Source organism: Corvus kubaryi, unplaced genomic scaffold (genome assembly GCF_017639235.1).
Source record: "Corvus kubaryi isolate FWS band 111438036 unplaced genomic scaffold, C.kubaryi_AGA036_p1.0 split1-37296, whole genome shotgun sequence".
Classification (NCBI taxonomy): domain Eukaryota; kingdom Metazoa; phylum Chordata; class Aves; order Passeriformes; family Corvidae; genus Corvus; species Corvus kubaryi.
In genome coordinates this window covers 1,791,998-1,814,154 of record NW_024582075.1, presented here as the reverse complement: position 1 = coordinate 1,814,154, position 22,157 = coordinate 1,791,998, and the positions used below count along the sequence as shown (strand labels likewise).

At 39.3% G+C, this 22,157-nt stretch overlaps 1 protein-coding gene across 2 annotated transcripts in view; it reads left to right on the top strand.

Annotated features, from left to right (window-relative positions):
- The window catches only part of LOC121657311 (synuclein alpha interacting protein), an 87,793-nt gene extending 69,039 nt beyond the window's left edge, over positions 1–18,754 (top strand). The window contains exons 8-12 of one of the 2 annotated variants that reach the window (XM_042012836.1): positions 3,359–3,528; positions 8,525–8,617; positions 11,039–12,101; positions 13,908–13,978; positions 18,191–18,754. In XM_042012836.1, the coding sequence (XP_041868770.1) occupies positions 3,359–3,528; positions 8,525–8,617; positions 11,039–12,101; positions 13,908–13,978; positions 18,191–18,275 (1,482 nt within the window). In that variant the 3' untranslated portion in view covers positions 18,276–18,754. The remainder of the gene's footprint in view (positions 1–3,358; positions 3,529–8,524; positions 8,618–11,038; positions 12,102–13,907; positions 13,979–18,190) is intronic. The other variant, XM_042012837.1, reaches the window with a different exon arrangement.
- Positions 18,755–22,157: the final 3,403 nt, after the last annotated feature.

Below are 22,157 nucleotides of genomic sequence, written 5' to 3'. Positions count from 1 at the left end.
CATTCTGTGCAGATCCCTTTGCAGAGCTTTCCTGCCCTCCAGTAGATCCTCACTCCCACCCAACTTGGTGTAGTCTGTGAACTTACTGACAGTGCACATGATCCCCTTGTCTGTGTTGTTGATTACATTAAACAGGCCCCAGTGCTGAGCCCCAGGGAACACCGCCAATGACCAGCCATGATCTGGATGTAAATACACTCACCACCACTATCAGGGCTCTGCCATCCAACCAGTTTTTCACTCACACCATGGGCACCCAGTTTCTCTGGAAGAATACTTTGGGAAACCATGTCGAAGGCTTTACTAAAATCTAGGTAAACACATCCACAGCCTTTTCCTCATCCACTAGACAGGTCACTTTGTCACAGAAGGAGATCAGGTTGCTCAAGCAGAACTTGCCTTTCATAAAGCCATACTGTGAGTGAGATCCCCTGGCTGTCCTGTACTTGTTGCATGAGGATAGTCAAGATGATCTGCTCTATGAACTTGCCTGGCACTGAGATCAGGCTGACAGGCCTGTTCCTCCCTGGATCCTTCTTCAAACCCGTGTAATAGATGGGTGCCAAGTTTGGTAACTTCCAGTCACTGGAACCTCTCTGGTTGATCAGCGCTTCTGGTAAATTATTGAAGGTGAAGCAACTTAACTTTGTGTTAATTGCAGATGTACCCTCTGCCCGTCAAATTTGCTAGAATCATTAGTACAGTCACAGGAGTACATTTCAGTGTTTGTGTTGTTGTCACTTTGAGCAAAAGCTGTTTGGAGAAGAAATAATAATAAAATTATTCCAGGAAATTGCAGAGAGGTATTTGATAAACAAACTAGTCCCTGGAGAAGAACAGATAAAAGAATAAAAACCTCTTGGCAGAAAGGCAAGAAATAAAAATTAAAGTGATTAAGTCAAGTTAGGGAGGAAAACATGTCTAAGAACAAGCAGTAATTCTCAAGGGACTCAGATATGTATCAGTAAACTTGTTATTCCTGTTACCACACATGAACTGATCCACATCACCTTTCAGGCCACTGCAAATACAGAACATTTGTATTAGTCCAGCCCTAAAAGAAATATAGCTAGTGGATTTTCATTAGCTAACCTCTTCAAAGAGCTAAATATATTAGTGGACATTATTGTGTTGGATCTACAGCTTCAGAGCTGCTTACTATTATTACTATTATTACCTATTTATATATTTGGTCACCAAGAAGACATAACTCCTAGAGACTAGCCCTGCTGTCCCTGTGAAGAATTAGCCTTAATAAATGGCTTAGAACTCTCAAGATTATTTTATTTTAGGTAAATATGCAATTCAACAAGTACTTTCTGTTGAAGTGAGGCCATGAGAAATAAGTCATGAAAATATCTAGTGATGATAAAAATACACAATGTTAGTAATACTACTTCACTAAAACCTCACAGTTTTAAGTGTAGTTGATAATTTGTTGTGCTGTGAAACAAAATAAACCCTGTGCCCAATAAGCTTGTAGTCTACTTTAAAATAATGTACAGTGAATAATCTGGTAAGAAGAAAGGAGTGATAAAGGAAATAGGGAAACTATAAGCAGCAGAATAAAAAATGAAGAATCACTGTTAGTGATTCCCTGGCCCTCTTATTCACTGTGTTTATGAGCAGATGACACTCCTATCATGTTTCAAACTATTTGATTACTTTCTGCAAGGTTTATTTTCTTTCTGGACAAATTAAGCCCAATCTATTGATATGAGATGCAGTGCAAGAGTTCATAACTTTCCTTTCTGCATGGTTTTAACAGATCAGACAGACCACCCATTCCACTTCTCTGTCAGCAGATGTAGAGGTCTCTGTGTCTGCTGTTTGTGGTCAACAAAATCACTCCAATCCTCAGTGGTTTTTCAGCTCTGCTTGGATAAGTCAGCCAAGAGCTCAGCCATGCAATTCCTTTTCTGCATGTGTGTGCATAAAGTTAATGACGCTATCGTTTCTGGGTGTATAGGATCACAAGTTTTCCAGGGGGCTGGTATCAACATGTGTCAAAGCATTGCTGAGAACATTTAGGTCCTATTTTACCTACTCCAGTAATGCAAAGAGCTCCTAACACTGATTATTACAAGCAGATCATAAAGAGGGAAGAGTTAGTCTCAAATCTTGCTTCAGTTATTTGATGTCTTGAGGTCGGCCTGACAGAACTTCTTTTGCACATAGAACACTCTTTATTCTAGTCTCAGAATAACTCAAATGGCATGCTTACAACTTGGATGGTTCTCCAACAGCAAGCTAGGGTTCTCTGCTGGTACTGTGAGTAACACAGGGATATACATCAGAGTGTAAGATATTATATTTCTTAAAGACTAAAAGCTGACACATATTTCAGTACGTATTCAAAAGAAAATAGTGACTAACCAAGCAAGTGCAAAGCAATGAGACTTCTCTCAGCAATAAAAAACCACACTGACCTAACCCCCCAAAAATTCCAACCAGATTGATTAAGTCATAGTACAGTTCTTTATCAGCAATAAGAAATTTGTGCCTGTCTGACCTAAAGTATCTGGCCTATCTTTCATGTCTAAGCATTACTTAGCTAAGGAATCAGAACACTGAGACTGCTCTATTGAGTGTTTTAAACATAGGGATTCTGCTGTGGTAGAAAATGGAGAGCTAAACCACAAAAGGAGTCAGCAAACACTGTAGCAAAGACATTCCTAAAATGAAATCCTAAGGATGTGTTGAAATACGTTGCAGTGTGGAGATCCCAAAAACAGATCTGGTAAGCCATTACAGCTCATCACCAGCCACTGTAAACTGGCTAGCAATGTGTTCACGCTGCTCTGGACCCTGCTGTTATCTTCATCAGTTGTCCTGTGTCCTCTTTTCTAGGTCTGCCATGTGTAAAGTTATCACAGTATTCTGTAATGCACAGGGAGATGCATCTGCAAGAGTTTATTACTGTGGTGCAGGAGAGAATCAATAGGTGGCCAAATGGAAGTCCTGTTTTGATTTGGTAGTCCCACTCACTGTATGAATGCTACAAGTGATGCTATGCTGTACAAACGTATGAACAGAAAACAAATTAATTGAGTAGAATTTCAGGGGCCGAGGAGGGAATAATATATAAATTACAGTCTTTTTATAGCTCCTCTGAACTGCAGCTCAGTCTTCTATACTATTGTTGCACCTGAGTGGTAGATTTGATTGGTATGTGGTTTGAATTCAAGCTGCATACAGATTTGTCAGTGACTGAATTTTAAAAATGTCTGGCTTAGACTAACATTTCTCAAGCATTTTATTCAGGAGTGCTTTTTGTCCAGCCGTTCTTGTACTGATCAGAAGTCACAGCATAGACTTACACTTAGAGATGTCACTGTTCCCTTTCATGTTTTTACAGACATTGGTTGAATATGGAGCAAATGTCACCATGCAAAACCACGTGGGAGAGAAGCCATCACAAAGTGCTGAGCGACACGGGCACACCATGTGTTCCCGCTACTTAGTAGTTGTGGAGACATGTATGTCGCTGGCCTCCCAGGTTGTCAAGCTGACTAAGCAGCTGAAGGAGTAAGTGTTTCATTGTTAGCAAGAGGGGCTGATCTTAAAACAATACCCTACTTCAGTTTATGAGCTGTGTCCATTTTCTTCGTCTTATAGATGACATTTTAAAGTTGTATTTCTACCTTATTTCTTTTTTTGAAACACAAATTATTCTAATTGCTTGCTTTAATTGTAGATGCAGTTACTGTGGCTTAACATGTCAATATTCTGGTAAGACTCTTAGAAACCATCGGCACTGACCTAACATTGTTCCAGCGTAGATATGTGATCAAGATGTCACAGTCCATGAAAATGACTTCTGATAACCTTATGTTTCGAAGAGACCATATCATTTTATGCAAGTAACGTGTAGCTAATTGTATTGGGTATAAATTACAATACTCTGTTAGCAGGGAAGCTAAAGAGTGGCTTCAGTGAGAACCAGCAAGGGGCTTCCCTTTGCTGGACAGAGCTCTCAGCAACAGACCCACTGCAAGACACAACTAAGCCCCACCTGTCATTCTTCTAGCACCTCTGTGAAAGCATATCTAAAAAAGAGCAGAAAATGCCACAGAGGAGAAGAAAACAGAAGAGTGACAATCAGAGGGAATAGCAAGGTCAGAGGAGCTGGAGGTGCACCATGGTGAAGAAAGCACACCCCTAAAGGGACTGTGGCCCATGGAGAAGCCATGGTAGAACAGGTACATCCCTTGGAAGGGCTGCAGCCCATGCACAAGCCCAGAGCCAGTGATTTCCTGATTGGAATGCAGCCTGTCAAAGACCCACATTAGAGAACAGGAAAGAGTGGGAAAAAGAGAGCAACAGAGAGAAACTGCTACACGTGAACCCTGACCTGTGCTGCATGTTGGCTTACTGAAAAACTGGGGGTAACCTGCAACAATGACAAGAGGGGAAGAGTGTCTGGAGTGAAGCCTGAGAATGGTGGAGAAGAAGAGCTAGGAGTGCAGATGAATCTGGGAGAGAAGTTGAGCTTGGAAAAGGGGAGAATAGGTGTTTTAAATGTCTGTCCTTCTTTGTTTCCCAATACCTGAACCAATAATGAAATATTTATGCTAATTAACCATGAATTAAGTTAAATTCTCCACACTGAATCTCTTTTGCCCATGACAGTCACTGGGAAGCGATCTCCCTGTCTTTACCTTGACATTTTCTCTTTGCAATATCTTCATTCTTTTACATTTATACTGTCAAAAATACAAACCCTGAACAGAGGATCATTATAACATTTACAGTTTTCATAATTTTACAGCCTGACAATATTCCCTGGATATGTCAGTGTACCTGGTTGTACTTGATCCATTTGCTGAGAAAACTGACATAAAGGAAAAAAAATAAACATAGGGCATTTCCCTAGAAGACAGCATTAGCATGTGATTAATATCAATATATCACAAAATATATTTTCCCCATAATTCAGAAAAAAAAAAAAAAAAAGAAAGAAAAATGGTATACACACCAGGAAGTGGAAGTGGCAGCTAAAGAATACCCATGTTTCATTTCTTTTCTGTTCTCACCCAGTACTTGATAAAAGTTTTACCTCTCATATGGAAATAAAGGAGTTGTTATGTAAGTCAGCAGGCTGCTTACTCACACAGAAATAGTCTAGTTGTGACTTTCATGACAAAAGCATTAACACTTTTCCAAGTATCCCCACTGTTACTTTTCCAAGTAACCCACAGACTGCATCCTTAGGAAGTCATTTAAATGATTCGTATCTGGCTCCTGATGAGTTTCTTTGCGTGTTTCAGCTGGAGTAAAATCTGCTTCCCTTCAGCAGTCTATTTTTCAGGCTTCAGATTAGTTTTAGTAAGCGCAGCAGCAGCCTGTTCTTCCTCTTCTACACAGAGATGTAAGTCTCTTGTGCAACCCTGTTGCAGCTTACTGAGGCAGTGAAAGAATCTATTTTCTGCTTGAGGGAGCAGCTTCTGCATGGCTATTTGGGCTGCAGGCCTCAGGCCACAAGTGATTTTGATAGAAGCAATGGACCATGTTCAGAGGCTCATGCTCAAGAGTCAGAAAGGATGATGGAGGAAGATTCTTACCCTGTTTTTCAGTCCTCATCCTTCTTAAAAATCCAAGGGGGGTACAAAGTGCATCCGTGGAGCATCTTGTCAAGGGGACCTTTATCACAGCAGGAGAATCCACTGGCTGCAACACCTCTGAAAATCCTGAAAGCAGTTCTGAAGATCCTGAAGACATCAGATGGCAACAGATGGAAGTCAAGTTTACTTTCTAACTCTTTCAAATGTACATAATGTAGCTGTTATATAGGAATAACTCCAACTTGGGCAGTTGAGCTGGCTTTCCTGGATTTTCACCACCTACTTCTCCCAGGGCTAATGAACAATGTTCTAGAGACAGAAGAGGAATAGTTTTATCGTGATGGATTACCTGAACAGTCAATATCAACACTAAAATCCCTTATGTGCTTCCCAGCCTTCCCTCAGCTTCCAAAATATGAGCTGGTCATGCAATCTCTGTAGTGGTATGGCAAGGTGTGTGCAGGTTGATGGGGTTTTTGGTTAGCTGGAGCTTTTTTGGGGTAGAACATGTTATATAGACATATAGTAAGAAACCCAATATAAACTTTATAATGTTAATCTCTTTTTTATTTAGTTAAGCCATTTTATATTCTGCTTTGTGGTGTAGTCATTCTTGTGTTATTTGAAAAAAAAAAGGAGAAATAAGAAAACATGCTGTGAGAGATACTCCAGTAGAGCCCAGTGCCTCAGCCTATTCCTTCTGCAGTTACTGAGCTCCCTGATTTCATAAGGAGGTGGTTCGGGTTCCCAGATGTCTAAGTAGACACAGAAGGGTTCTTACATATTACTCACTGGGAATGTTGTCTAAGGTAAGACCCCCAGAATTTCGCCATCAATTCTAATAAAACAACATTCACCCTCTTACCCATGAAGCTACAGTGATCTTGTCTCCTAAATCAGTCTGGCTTTAATACTTTGCAGTATTGCTGTTCCAAAAAGTTGTGATCCCTTGTTTCCAGTGTTATCTTGGAATATACATATGTATGTTATTTATCTTTAGGGATAGCACTGGCAAGATGTGTGGGTGTCTGTGACTTCTGTACTAACTAGTTAAACTATAAAAATGGAGTAAACTTCAACTCTTCTATCACAATAAATTGTTTAAGAGGAATGTGAACATTAACTCAAGAGGAAGACATCAGAGATTTCTGCTGGAGCTAAAAACATAAAAAACTGTTAGCTGCATTATTTAGATATTTAGAAATAGAAATTGAAGGAATGATAAAAGGAAAAAGAAAACAGATAAATTGCATCACAATGTAATCTCAAATGAAAATTTCCCTGGCTCTTATAGGAGAGTATCTGGGGAGCTGCAATATAATCTAATGTTGACAGATGGTAGGAGTAATTTTAAAATAGTCTAAGGAAGTGCATAGACCAAAGGAAGGAAGATGGAAAGTTAAAGGAAGAAGGATCTACATAAAGCATGGCTGTATTGTAAAATGCAAGGCAGTATGTCAAGATCACACCTTTATTTCTGGAGCACTTTTCAAACTCACTTTGATATATTAAAAGTAAAGCATTTGTTTTCTGCCAGTCCTGCAAGTACAACCTCTAGTCTAGAAAGTGATCTGGATTCTTTCTGACTTTGACATTGCCAGTATAAAGACTGCATTTGAAACTCAGCTAAATCGTCTGCTGATGGCATGTGAGCTAGGAAAGTGTCCAGCTCACTGGTAGAGAACTGCCTTAGTTCTGCAGATGCAACTGCATAACATATATTACATACAAAAACATATTACTTAGACAGCAACAGATGCACAGCCTGGGAGAAGCAGATAAAAAGTCATTTTCCCACGGTCATTTGGTCAGGACCAGGGAATAAAACGCAATGTAACAGTTCTGTTTCAGGTGAAAGATAGCATAAGTACAGTAATAAAAATCTCTAAATCCCTAGTTTTCTAGAAGTTTTCCAAGAATTCTGTCTGTGTAGTGTTTAGACGCACTGGAAATTACAGATCACTAAACAAGATTGAATGTTATCTGTGGTGGTCAACAAAAAAGGGTGTTTTGACATGAGAATAGAATGTCTGAATTGTATGGGACCAGGGAAAAGAAGACCTTTTTGTGGCAAATTGATCTGTCATTCTTGTAGAACTACTTGAGGATTTCAGGTTGTAATGCTCGACTGAGTCCTTCCTAGGGAAATAAGTATGTTACAGGACAACAGATGTGATTACACATGATAAATGGTAAATGGAGTTTCTACTATGGATATCACTCTCATATTACTAACAATTTTTAGGTACTATTGCAATTTTTTAAGTGTTGGTCTCTAAAGTTATTTGCAAAACAGCGTAGATCACAACACCACACTGAAAGTGATAAACTGCGGTAGGTATAGCCCTGGGATAAGGTGGATGCAGAGCCCAGGTACAACCTTTGGTAAGGTTGGGCAACAAGCAGATGTGACACAGACATCATATACCTAACTCCATCCTGCAGCTGAAGTTTGGACCAGTCCTTTCCTGTGGGCAGAGACTTCTCTCTGAGTTCATTTGCAAATAGAAAGGGAGAGAGCCGTTGCCTGAGCTGTTGCTCAGCTGATAAAGGCCATCCACCGAATGTAGGAAGTGACTGCTTAATCTGTGCACTTTCTATTCTTTTCCACAAACAAGTAAGAAACAAGTTTACCATACTTTTGTGTCTGTGAGTCACTCACTTTCAATTCACTGCTGCTTGTGATCACTTGTCCTTACATGAAGTTTTAGAAGTAATCTGACAAGTGAGTTTCTCTCAGTTGTTCTTGTACAGTGATTACAAAATGTCAGCAGAGATTCAGACAAAAGCACAAACTCTCTGTGTTCTTATTTATAAGTTCTCTATTCGCTACATAAAGTACAGGTGAAGAGGACTTCTTTCTTTAATACAAAATTGAAAGGGTAGTATCAGTTTTCCTGTAACTTACTTATGCAGTCAGTTTTACAGTTTGAGGTACACAGTCTTACATTTTCTTGCAGGCAGACTGTGGAACGTGTGACATTACAGAACCAACTCCAGCAGCTCTTAGAAGCCCAGCGGTCGGAGGGCAAGTCACTGCCCACGTCCCCAAGGTAAGGTGACTGGAACTGTACTGCAGCGTGGATTTGCACACTTTCTTAATATATTGGTTATCAGGAAAAGCTGTGATCTGGCTAAATAGCAGACGTGTTGTGTAAAGAAAATGTAAGGGTTTTACCTCATGGACTCAAAGCTGAGCTTCTAGAATTTGACAGTGAGTAATGATAAATGCTGGAAATTTCTGAGTACAAACCAAATAGTCCCAGCTTCCCAACAGGATGAAAGCAAATTTTGTAGTGGAATGTAGGATATTTTGCATTAAATAACAGGAGAAGATCCTAGAAACCCCTAGGAAAGCTGTAAAGTTTGATTTTTGGTAGTCTCCCATACATTACTTTTAGCAGTAAGTTATAAAGCCAGTTATCAAAAACAACTACTTTCATATTAATGAGGCTCCTTGTACTCACTAAATCTTTTACCTGCTTTAGCTTGCGTAAGAAGTCAAAACTCTGGAAACTTCCTGTGTTGTTTACATATCCTGTCAGAAGTCACAGAAAGAAACACAAGTTAAGTTTCAAACACTAAAGAGGAGGATGGTAAAGACAGAGGACTGGATCTCTCTGACAGGGTGATGCATGGAAGCAGATGAAGCAAGCATGACTTCACTCTCACAGCAATCTGAAGATGACTTGGAAAGAAATGAAGTAACTCACATACAAATAGAGATTTATCGGTTTATCTTTTTTTTAAATCCATTTTCCCCTCTGGAAGACATATACAATGCTGCTTCTTGTTTCAGAGTTGTTAGGGGGCTACATATATGTGAAACTATAAAGCCAGCATAAAAGCTTCTGCAGCCGTTGATTATCACAGCTTTGGGTCATCAAGTATGAACTTGCAGGGTCAATGACTGCTTTTTTTCAATTCTCACAGAATCTCAAGCATTTTTCTGTGCAAGTGCTCCATGGCCCTGAATTTCATGTGTCACTGTTTCAGAGAAGTGCAAACAGTTACAGCTGTAGATAACAAAGATATTGGGATTGGAGATGCATTTGTGTAAAGGAACTTCAGCTAGGAAAGGGCTGTAAACTCCAAACTCCTGCTGAAGTACAAAACCACACTGGAAAGAGGGGTTTTTTGCCCTTTTTAAGGAATCTTTGTCTTCCCTGTCTGCCAGCTCAACAGCGGCAATGGGACCGAAGCTTTCCAGCTCATTTGTTTTCTGTGATTTTTGCTGACTGATCTTTCCAAGTGGTCTCTTATCTGAGTTCTGGGGAGCACCAGGACTGTTTTACTTTCAGTATCAGATAAGATCAGGTGAAAGCAGATCCCTCATCATTCATTATTCCTGTAAAAGGGCAGGCTTCAACATCAGTTTAGTTAAGTGAGCAAGTCTGAAAATTACACTCTGTTTATTTTATTTCATAGCTGGCTACTACTTTTCCATCTAGTTGGAACTCACTCATAGATATTTTCATCATCCAAGGAGGCAGTAGCAGATCTAAGAGAACTTATCCCTGTTACTAGGAATGTGTGCTATAGATAAATGCATGTTCTTCACTGTCTAGGTTTGCCACAGGAAAAAAACCCATAAAATTAATTGAAAATGAGGTGTTTAATATAGGCATGTGAATTTTGTACACTATGAGAACTATGGACTCAGGAGAGCAGAAGGTGCTTGCCTGCCTCACACGAACCTAAATTTTCTCACCTTGTCCTTGCTTAGAGGAAAAGTGGTCTAAAGTAAAAATGTGAAGTGTTATGAGCTCTAGCATATGTCGCAGGAAAAGAAAAGGTCTCTGCAATTTACATTCTTTGCAAAGCAGTCATTGTTGAAATTGCTGTTTCCGTCTGTAAAACAGTTGGGGTTCTAAATTTACTTTATTCTATTAGTATTGAAATAAATTCATGTCACCTTTCTCTTGCTTTTCAGTATTTCATATCTGAAAAGGTTTTGAGTGCAAATTGCCCTGACTTTTTATGAGGTCTTATATGGTTGTTATTATTAATACCAGATGCAGTTTAGATTTATGAAATCATTGCTATGCAGAGAGGTGGTACTTTTACAGACTTAGAATAAGCTACTTTTGTATTATGACGTGACTTGGATAGTAGGCATTTAGCCTTGTGGTGCTTTTTAGCATGTCAACTCACACAAATAGGAGTAGTTTTTCTACAGTTCTCCTCATAAAGTCATATTTGGTGTTTGAATAACCATTCTAAGTTCTGGTTTTAAGGAGGTATTTTTCGTAAGAGGAAGCAAACATACTCAAATTCTAAATAGGAGTGGAAGCAGGGTTACATCCTTCTCTATGTAATCTTTGCTGTGGCATCACAGTAATGAATTCCATGTGAGTAGCGATGAAAAGGATAAGTAAAAATAAACTGAGACAGACGTATACACCAGAAATGGTAGTTTCACATTTTAGATGTGCCTTAATGTTGCTATGATATTTCCTCTTTTTTTCTTTAAGCTTGCCGTCATCTCCTTCTTCTGGCAAACCCCAGTGGAAACCATCTGAAGCAGATGAATTGTCTCCACCAAAAAGTAAATTGAGCACCCAAGATGGTATTCAGATCCTTGGCAGCTTGGGAACATCTAGTCGTGCTCGATCTAAGATAAAAGATGAGGACTCAGATAAAATCTTGCGCCAGTTGTTGGGAAAAGAAATCTCTGAAAATGTCTGTATGCAGGAAAAGCTGACTTTGGAATTTCAGGATGCTCATGCATCCTCCAAGAACGTGAAGAAGATTTTGCCAGAGAAAAGGGAGTTGAAGTTAGCCCGACTGAGACAACTGATGCAGCGGTCTCTCAGTGAGTCTGATACAGATTCAGCTAATTCTGAGGAGCACAAGAACACCCCTGTGAAAAGAACTGACAAACCAAGACCTCAGCCTATAGTGGAGAGCGTTGAGAGCACAGAGAGTTTGAACATGATGCTTAAGAAACACACTTCCACAGCAGGACGGCGCTTTCCTTTTGGTATCAGGGTCTCTAAGTCTGTGGATGGCCACAGTCCTTCCCCTACTTCGGAGAGCAGCGATGCGGATAATGAAGCCCCATATCAGTCTGGTACAGTACCTCAGAACCAGTTTTGTGAGGACAACCCTCCGTCCAGCACAGACAGTGCCACTGCCCAGAAGGTTGCCACCAGCCCTAAGAGTGCTCTCAAGTCCCCATCTTCAAAGCGCAGAACCTCTCAAAATTTGAAACTTCGAGTAACTTTCGAGGAGCCTGTGGTGCAGGTGGAACTAGCAGAGTCAGAACTAAATGAGGAAAAGGATAAAGACCGGAGCAAAGGACTCACGCGGGCTCCAGCCAGCTCTGGGGAGTATGCAGGAGACCAGCTGAAAAGGCCTTTTGGAACCTTTCGGTCCATAATGGAGACACTGAGTGGCAACCAAAATAACAACAACAACTGTCAAACAGCAAACCTCATCAAAACCTCCTCAACACTGCCTTTTACCTCACTAGGAAGGAAGACAACAGAAAGCAAGGGAAATCCAGCAGTTGTCTCAAAAGGAAGAACCAAGACAGTGAGTGCACTGAAAGGAGGGGCCTTTTTTCCTTGTCTCATTAAGTAATGCATAAGTTTGACAGCTTCTTCCTTCTGCCTTTCTATAGCAAAAGGAGGCACACAAATACTTTATTGTATTTGACCTACAGAAAGTCCAACCACTTTTTAGATTTGGAAGAATTTTCCAAGGAGTGGCAGGAATTGCTTATGTACAGAGTCTGTATTCTTAGGGCACATGATCCACATACTCTGTGTTGAAAGCTTTCCACAGAGATGTGATTCACATGGAAATGATGTTTGGTGTTGCACTGAGTGACAAAACATACAATGAGAATGTCAGTCTTGAACCCATGGGACTCCTGAGGTATAAATAACTGAAGAACTAGCCCTGTCCTGTCCTGTCCTATAAATACTGATGAGGCCAACAGAATAAGAAATATAACAAGGAAAAATTGCAGAAATGGTCCTTCCTGCTTCTCTGGGAGCTACAGCCAACCCTAGGTGTTGAAGCTGTCAGCAGCAAGTCCTCTGTGACCACCTTCTCCTCATAGCACAGAGTCTTCTTGTGTCAGAGCATGTGGTTGGGCCTGTCACAAAACGTACTGGATCCAGATCTTCCCCTCTCTGCAGTGAACAGAGTCCCTTTTCTGGGATCCCAAGGGAAAGAGGGGTGTTTGCAGTTAAGAAGCTGGTCCTCTTGTTTAAAAGAAAGGAGAAAATACTTTGAACAAATGCATCTTTCAAGGCTTTAGGTCATTGGTTGCACTTGAAGACCTCAAAGGTCTTTTCCAACCTAGTGGTTCTATATTGAATAGAAAGAGTCAGATGTAGTGGGTTTTATGTAGTGTAGTGTGGGTGCAGTATTTTTGTGGAATGGAGAGAAATGTGAGCATCTGGAGATACAATAGAGATGAGTGAGAGGGAATGGTTGATGATTTAATCCTCTGTGGAAGACAGGGAGGGAAGACAGGTGGATAGAAAGACACGAGGGGAAAGAATAATTTCAACATAAAAAAAGCATAAAGCAGGCCAATAGGAGGAGGAGCAGCAGTAATGAATTGTATACTGTAAAAAGTATGACAAGGTAATGGGAGAAAAACACAGGAAAATCTTAGGCAAGGAGGAGGCAAAAGAAACAGTGGAAAGAGACAATTGGGAAATAGTGAATAGCCCATATTAGTGGGTGCTGTTAGACCAGTAGTGCTATAGCAGACTTAAATGAAATTAAATGAAACTACATGAAAAATTCAAATGACATCTAAAGGGCTAAATTGAAGTGGGACTGCATTTCTTAAAGTTTACTCAGAATCACGATATGAACTACTATGATTTGAGTCTTTAAAGACAAGCACCATCTAGTCAAACAGCCAATTTAGCATAAAAGTATTTTTAAAACACAGTGGCTTTTCTTTTCGAATGAGTGATTCAGATTTCCTAGTGACAGGGGAAAAGACAGTCTGTCTTCAAAGACGTTCTGATAGGTTGCAAGGCCATGAGCAGATTTTGTAGTTCCCTAAGAAATTTGAAGGATTGTATGAGGTAATTCTAACAGTATTGATGCTTGCACTGTAAAATGCTTGTTCTGTGAAAAGGCCATGTTTGCATGTCACTGCTGCCAGCATCAGAACTGTGGAAACAATAACGTTTCATACCAACCCAAAGGACCACAGCACATATCTCAAAGAGGTAACAGATTCAGGTGCAAAAAGATATCGTCTAAAATGTTCCTGTGGCTGTCTGACTGCATGTTTTAGTGGCTCTTCATGTTATGCATGTGGGAAACTCTGTGCATGCTCTTAACTGGTATGATGTTGTACTTCCTTAGGATCCTTACTTCAGCTACACCAGTCTTTCTTCTTGCACGCTGAATGAAGAACTTCTGTGTAACTATGCTTGGTATGTGCTTATGCATGGTAATGTTTAGCATCTCTGTTGCCTTCTTTTCTCAAATTGTATGTTTGTTAACACTGTTTGTAACTGAAACACTGGAATCAATTGATTCACAAGAAGGGAAGTAGATGAATATCTGAATTCCTAGAAAAGCAGAAATTTATGATGGATTTCTGCTGATGTCACTATTGAACTGGCTACAGGATTTCAGTTCCAAGCAAGTACAAAAAGTATTCATGCTCATAAATCGACCGGAGTGTATAGCAGACTTTGGCTGAGTATTCTGCCTCTATTGAATAAAACTCAAGTACCAGATGAGAATGGAAATTAAATTTCCTCTCATGAGAAGAGCAAAAAGATCACAGTTCATCTTGAAATAGAGAATACAGGGAACATGAAGCAGAGTGCTTTACTTTAAGTCTAAGTGGTCTTCTATTTTCACACATTTTTCTTACTCTCCCTTAGACTTTGAAGTTAAATCTGTTTTTTAAAAGTCTGATTAACTCTGACTATATTTAAATTCCTTAAGTTAGTCCTGTCCCATCAGGGCTATTCAGGCAGGTAGAGACCAGTCCCTCAATTCCATAAAGATATGTTGGAAATAAACAACACTTGACAAAATGTTTGTTTATTTAATAAGCAAATGCTTTCTTAAAAATGACCTGTCATTTTCTCTTAACACTCACAAATTCCTTGCTTCTTTTTCTGTTAAACTGACTTGTAAAGTTACTTTGACGTTAGTTGTTCTGCAGTTCAAGAGCCTAAGTTACTTTCAAGTTAGTGTTTTCTAAATATCTGATACATGGAGGAAGAGGGGTCCGTTCACTAGTTTTCTATTGCCAGGACCTTCCCATACTTAAAAACTCAATTTCTGTAATGGAAATATGAGTCTTGTTCAGAAGCTATTGGCACAGTGTATGTGAAACCAGAAACAGTAGAAATTTCCAAGAGGTTTCATTCTCTTCTGAAAACAAAGAGGGAAACTCCTGTGCAGAAAGCTGGATAGCAGCAGTTTGAGGGAGCATCAGCAGGCAGCTTCCAGTCAAAACATCCAGCTGCCTGTCCAGATCGTAGAGTAATGCAAAACAATTAATCTCATCCTTATGTTGGAGCCATGTCCCAGATGTAGGCAGTTGTTGTAATTTGGCACTTGCTCTGTGTGACTGCTCTTGTGTGAGGAATGTGGCAGTGTGGCATTTCCCCAGAAGCGAGAGACAGGGAAAGTCTGGCTGCCACTGCAGGGCTGAGGCGTCACCTGCTGGGAGGGTGATGGTTGGGCATGAACTCCTGGCTGTCCCTCCAGGCACTGCTGGTCCAGGCACCATGTCCTAAAGCTGCCTCCATGACCATGGACACATGGAGAACCAGAGAGTCGGAAACAAGGAGCAGAGTGCACTGAGGCCGCAGCTTGAGGAGGCTGTTACAATACCCATAAATTTGGAAGTCAAAGTCTGTGGCATGAGATTTCCAAATATCACATAAGAACGGAAGTTGTATTGTGCTTTTCAGAAATCGGGACACAGACCTGAAGGTTCTCAGAGCTTCTAAGACAGCCTTTGTAATGACCTTTAGCATCTGTTGTGATTTTTGAACAGCAGAATGGGTACCAGTCGTTAGTCAACTGCATGATGTCCAGTAGGTGTGACATTTAAGTCTTAAAAGAACGTCACCGTTGTGTGCACTACAGGCTCCTGGACACTGTTTGAATTTTCCCTGGATAGTCTAGGGAGACTGTAATTACCATTTCAGAACTATTTTGAAAAAAAAAACTTCTTTGGAAAACAGTACAGTCTTTGGTGGTTTAAACCTTTATAGATTGTTATATTGGGCAATTACGTTTCTGAACACAGTCCCCAAGCCCATTTTGACACTACACCCTTATAATAGGGGATTTTATTAGCAGTTTCTGAAATCTGAAGTCATTATACAAAATCTACCTTCAGTGAGATGACTTTCCTGTCAACTAGTTTCCAGCATCTTTTTCTTCAGCTTCTGTTCTTTTCATTTATTTTTTTTTTCTTTTCATTCAAAACACCCAAGTACATTAAGGCTTTGTAGTTTACTTTTTCAAGTTGGTCACAGCTTAATAGTAGAGGACTGCAGTAAATTTTTTAGTGGCCTTTTGAAATTTGATTCACCCTATTTTTCTTAAAGTCTTGGAGGAAATTTTAGATGTGCAAGATGGTTTGGGGTATTTTTTCCTCTTTTGGAAGGATTAGCTGGTTTTTGCATATTGCGACTCCAAGCAAATACTTGTAGGTTTTTTTCCATCTTAAATATATGCCAATGAACAGTTCTTTCCCACACTTTAAATCATCTGAGATCTGCATTACATTAAAATAAGCAGTAAAACCCTGTACTAGGTACAGCTATCAACAGCAAAAATTGCTTCCTACATGGTGGCACTCAACAGAATCCACCATCAAATATCTGTCAGGTAGTAAACTGGGCATGCTTCTAAACCAGCGAGTGACTCTAATCTAATCCATATCCCACTGCCAGGCCTAATGCTGGATAAATTACAACTTCAAATGTATCCTCCAGAAAAGGAATGCTTATATGTCTAACAAAATAGTAACAATTCATACTAGTAGAGTATAACATGAACACAAAAGTAACTGTCTCAGAAAATTTACATTTGTTCCCTTGTGTGCTATTACGATCATGCACCACTGCTTGTTGCATGAGAGGATGTACTAGTGGTGATACAGGCACTAGAAGATGTTAAAAATTTAATTAGGAATGTGGTTGCTAGTTAGCAATAATAGTACATTTGGTATTTGGTATTGGTAATACATTTTTTCCAGGTCAGGAGACACAGTTGTAAAAGGCTTTGTTACCTAGAGACATCTGAATTAGCTGAAAATGCTCCTCTTTGAGGTCTCATTGCAACTGTAGAGCTGCCAAAGGGGGTCTTTGGTGTGCCTACTGAGCCTCTAGATGGGGGACTCACCCACAGGATCTTTCAGCACTGCAAGCCTAAGCTGGTGCAGCAGGTAAATCTTAGCCTTAGAAAGCATCCTTTAGAAAAGCGACATGGTTAATGCTATGATAACAGCAATCCATGTTAAGTGCCAAAATGTAGGTGTAGCAAAGAGTTAAGTGCTCCTCTTTTTCCTCCTCAGACCCATTCCTGCAAAATCTGTTTCGCCTGGCTCAATTCTGTGTGTTTTGCTCTTGCATTGGATATGTGACAACTGTGATTTAGATGAATGAAGGGGATTTTAAAATAAAATGATCACTAATGCCCTTCTTACTAGGACCCAAAACTATGGTCCGTGAGGTCAGCTTCTGTTAAACCCTGAAGTAACCATCAGCTTATCTAACCATCCTAAGTATAAGTTTCTTGGGAATATTTGGTTCTTTGTGATGGTTGTAGATTGAAATAAAGCTATTCTGGCTTACAAGAATCAAGCTCACCAATATGGGAATTAAAGGCAAACTTCTTCATAAACATACTCTTGCTCTCACTCTAGCATCTGTCCTTTGCAGCAGCAAACCATCTAGTCTTGATTGGATTGTAGGAGTTTTGCTCTTCAGTAGTAATAAGTAAAAGTGAGGCTCTTAACTGGTTTGAAAACTGCTGTGGACTGGATGCTTAGTCGACAATCAGTTGGAAGGTTAATTGAAGAGAAGGGGAACATACTGGCAACTCAGAACAAGAACATATGAAAGAAAGTGAAGAAAATGAGAGCTACAAATATGTTGTGCATAATTTTTCTACTCTAACTGGCAAGCTGTCATTCAAATCTCCTACACAATAGATAGATAGATTTATTTCTTTCTGATGATTATTTATGAGGACAAGATAATTCTATTACAGGCAGAGTCAGAAACCAATAGGATATGTCTAATGTTTGTTGTAGTGAATCTTTTTGTCACTGTGATATTTTCTCTAAGGTGCAAGGAATTCTTTGATGTTCTGTGCATTATTACCAGAACATTACCACAGCACTCTATTTAGTGCTGTGACTTAAAAAGCTCCTCATCATCCCATTGGTTTCCAGGTTTGATTTCAAAATGGAAGTTACAACTCAGAAAAAATCCACAATATTAAAAAGTATTTTGTGTAGTACGTCTGGAAAAATAAGCCCAGAGAAAGATGAATTCAGATTTCAATACATGCAAATGGAACAAAACAGGGTAAAAAAACACAGTGCCAACCCCTCTATATTTTCAGTGTTACCGCTGAGTAATTTTCTTCTTTTTTTTCTCCAGGCATGATGACATCAACTGGAAAATCCAGAAATCTGAGAGTCAAAACAGTGCTGAAGAGGCAGAGCTGCAGGAATTCTTCCTCTAAACCACATCATGATGTCTCAGTTTGAAATACCTGAAGTATAGCCTTTTGAAACACTAATAGGAGACATACCACTCACCAGCAAAACAACAGCTGTTAGGATGCCTTAATTTTTATCAGTTAGACCATATACAAATCTTTTTTATGATATATGTGTATATGTAACTTGTTTGTAAGCGATGCTGTGTAAAGGCATGGGTGAGCAGAAGTAACAATTTGGAAATTGTTATGACACTTGCAATTGCCAAAATGTTTGTTAGGCCACAGAACACATTTTGTACTTTGTGTCTTGCATGGATATATTGTCATATATCTTTATTTCCCTTTGTCAACAGCATATACTGTCAAAATTCCAGCCAGGACCCTGCCTGAGCAGCTCCTCAGTGAGACCAAGGCAAAAGCATTGACTTTTTTTTGAGTGTGTTTTGTCTGTTGTTATTTCTATTTTTTGTAAAAAGGAAATAAAGAAGGTGTTAAGAGGACACACTGAGTGCAGATACTTCCTATACTTCATTTCTTCTTTTGAGCTCTTTTATTGTTCTTTCTGGTGTTCATTTGATAATTAGACGACATCCAGTTTCCGGATTTCAGTTCAGTCAATTAGTTGTGTCAAGAGCCACTTTAATGTATAGTGGTCCTTCATCAGCTTTAAAACATTTAGAAATAAAAAGTATAAATGCAATTTTAAGTTACCAATTACTGCTACTTGCCAAACACTGGCAGTGTGCTCAGCTTTGTTGAAATTACTGCATAAGCTGCTGAAACTCTAGTCCACATTCTCTTAAAGGTGCCATGATCCCTTTATTGAATGTTCTTTTAACTTTTCAGAGAAAATGAATTAATTCACTTTGTTTCTGATAAACTATGAGCACATTCTTTAAATGTGTCCTACAGCACAACATCCAAAGGCACACTACTAGGCAATCTTTACTTGTCACATTTATTTATAGCAAATATGTGTGTATATATTTGCTTTATTTTGATTATATTGATTTATTTCCATTTGAAGGCTGCTACAGTTTGCTGAGAAAGATCCAAATTAATGAGGATTTATTTTGCTGACTGTTCTAATAGAACATAGGGAAGTCAAAGGAAGTTTGCCAAGGAAATTTTTTATTTGTCACAAAGACAGTCATAGAATCATGAAGTGGTTAGGGCTGGACAGGACCTTTGAGTTCCAGCCTCCCTGTAGTGGGCAGAGACATAAAAATTATGATATTGTGATGATTAAATTCCTGCAAATGCAGAACTACTAACTAAAAAAACGAGGATTTTGATTAACTACAATGGAGTTGCTTTCTGTGCAGTTTCTCTTGCCTTTTTTTTTTTTTTTTTGCTGTGTTTATCTTGACTGTTGAGCTTCATTTATGGTCAGTGAGGAGAGAGAAACTTCCTGAATATCATTCCTTCTACCTATTAGATACATCTTTTTTGCCAGGAGAACCAGCTCATCCCTTCCTATCTACTACAAGGGAGCTAAGATAGTAAAGCTATTGGAATAGTTACTTAGTATTTGGATATCTTTAATTAGGTGAGATAAATGTCTTTCTTTATGTTAGTCTTCAGAGCGATGTCACATTTGGCCACACAGCTTGCATGGACCAAGATGTCTGAATGCCCCAGACCTACCCTGTTTGTAGGCTTTGGGTAAGCACAGAGTACTACTGGATAATACAGGGCCAACTGAGACATCAGAAAAACAAACAACAAAAAAAACCCAAAACCAAACAAAAACCAAAAACTAACCAAACAAAAAAAAAAAAAAACCAAAAAAAAAAAAACAAACAAAAAACCAACCAACCGAAAAAACCCAACCAACCAACCAAAAAATCCCCAACCACATACACACACACATACACACAAAAAAAATCCCAGCCCAAACAACATGAAAAAATAAAAGCCTGTACTTGCAGAAATGAAATTCAGAAATTCTTTCCACAGTTCTTATCTGCCATTTGGCAACACTCTGATTTTTTAGCTAAAGTGATAAACCTAGCACTCTAGCTGACCTGTTTAAAGAAACAACCAAACCTCCAAAAATATCTGTGAGCCAGGAGCAGCAATACCTCTAACTGGGCCTCCTGTCATCTGTGTGCATATGAAAAATCTGAATGCAAAATGAGAAGAGACACATGTGCTGCAATTGCGAGAGTGGTGAAAGAGAGCTAAAAAGGAAAGATTCTGTGTCTGGTAGATGGGCTTGAAACAAGCTGGAAATTTGTGTTTTTGAGAATGTGAAGAGAGTTGACTGTGTTCATGTGAATGGCAGAAGCAGCAATCCTGCTGAGTGGTCTTGACTGACTGGAGATGTGCAAAGTCTGCCACAGTCTGTAGTATCTAGCTGAAGCAGGGGATAAAAACTGAGTTTCATTGAGAGGATTTGAAGTAGACCAAGATGTAAATATTGTCAAACCCTGGAAGTAAGAAACTGCCTACTCTAAAGACTGAGGATTTAGCAGTTACTTGCTCTCTTCAATGTAGCGATTTCCAAAGTATATTCTTATACAGCATGTGGAGAGTCAAATTATGCAAGTAACCTAGGGCAATGCAGATTACTACATGAGAAAAGATGATGCCAGGAGATGTTTGGGGTCTGTGGTTAAAGATATCCATGGCTCCTGAGCACATTGCAACAGAAAGATATTTTGGGGCAAGCTTGTGCAGAAGGGAGTTTGATGTAAGCATGGAAAGTAGTGTCTGGAAGGCTTAAGGTGAACTCATGTTATATTTTGCTGATTTTGTTGTTCCTAATTTGTAGTCCCTTTCTTACCTAGGGCCCCAAAGCCTGCACATGGTACACTCTGATGTCATGCCTATTAGAGAAATGCTGATTCTGTGATCTTCAGCTGGCTGGTGCCTGTGTGCTCTGCATATTTGTATCCTTAGCAGCTATAAAATCCAGGTGCCATTACTCCTTCTGTTTAGTTTATAATCCTCCAAGCATATCCCTTCTGGCATGAGTCTAAGTCAGGCTTCTGTCAGCAAAGCATAAGGATTTCCCAGGGCAGAAGAGATGATCAGGGATTTCCACCAAACATCTTCAGAAAATATCACTTACCCACAGCTTTCAACAGGAACATAAACCCCTTATGATTACAGCTCTTGCATAAAAGGTCCTCCTTCATCCACTCAGAAATTTTTGTTCAAAGAATTCAGTCATTTGCTAATGAACCAATGTGTGTCCTAGTAAAACTGTATCTGTGGACATCACAGACACAAAGAATAACTTTTCATGATCTGTCACTCAGAAGATGTCAGATGTGTTTAGCCTTCAGTTCTGTACCAAAGGTGATAGACAGGGTGCCAGACAGCAGTAATGAATTCCCAATTTCAGGTAATCTCTGACTCTCCTTTTTTGAAGAATGAAAATCATTTGCTAAGAGTCTTATGATTTTTTCATTGTTGACTGATTTATTTGGTTCTGGTACTTGAGACAAGCAGCATATGGATACACAGGCAGCATCAACACTGCAAGAATGGTGCTTCAATTTCATCAGCAGAATAGTGGGATGTGCTTTGTCCTGCATTAGTAGTGCAGCATTTTTGTAATATTCTATTTGTTTGCCTTTCAGTCTCCAAATTAGAGATCAAATAAATTGGTTTAGTAAGGTATTAATGAATAAAATAACTATAGTCAGCACAGTTGTTGTATGCAGTGGCTGAAGAGACTAGTCAGACAAACAGTTTAGATTTAATATTCATTTCACTGTAACTGTAATTCAGAAACTTTTTGTAACATCAAGCTGGCATAAGATCAATGGCATAACAAAATATGATTGACAGCATAACAGTAAAAAAAAAAATAGTCCAACATCCACTTATTTATAGCAAAATGGTAACTGTCTCAGAATCATGCCCTCTGAGAGCTGATTTGTTGTATGTTTC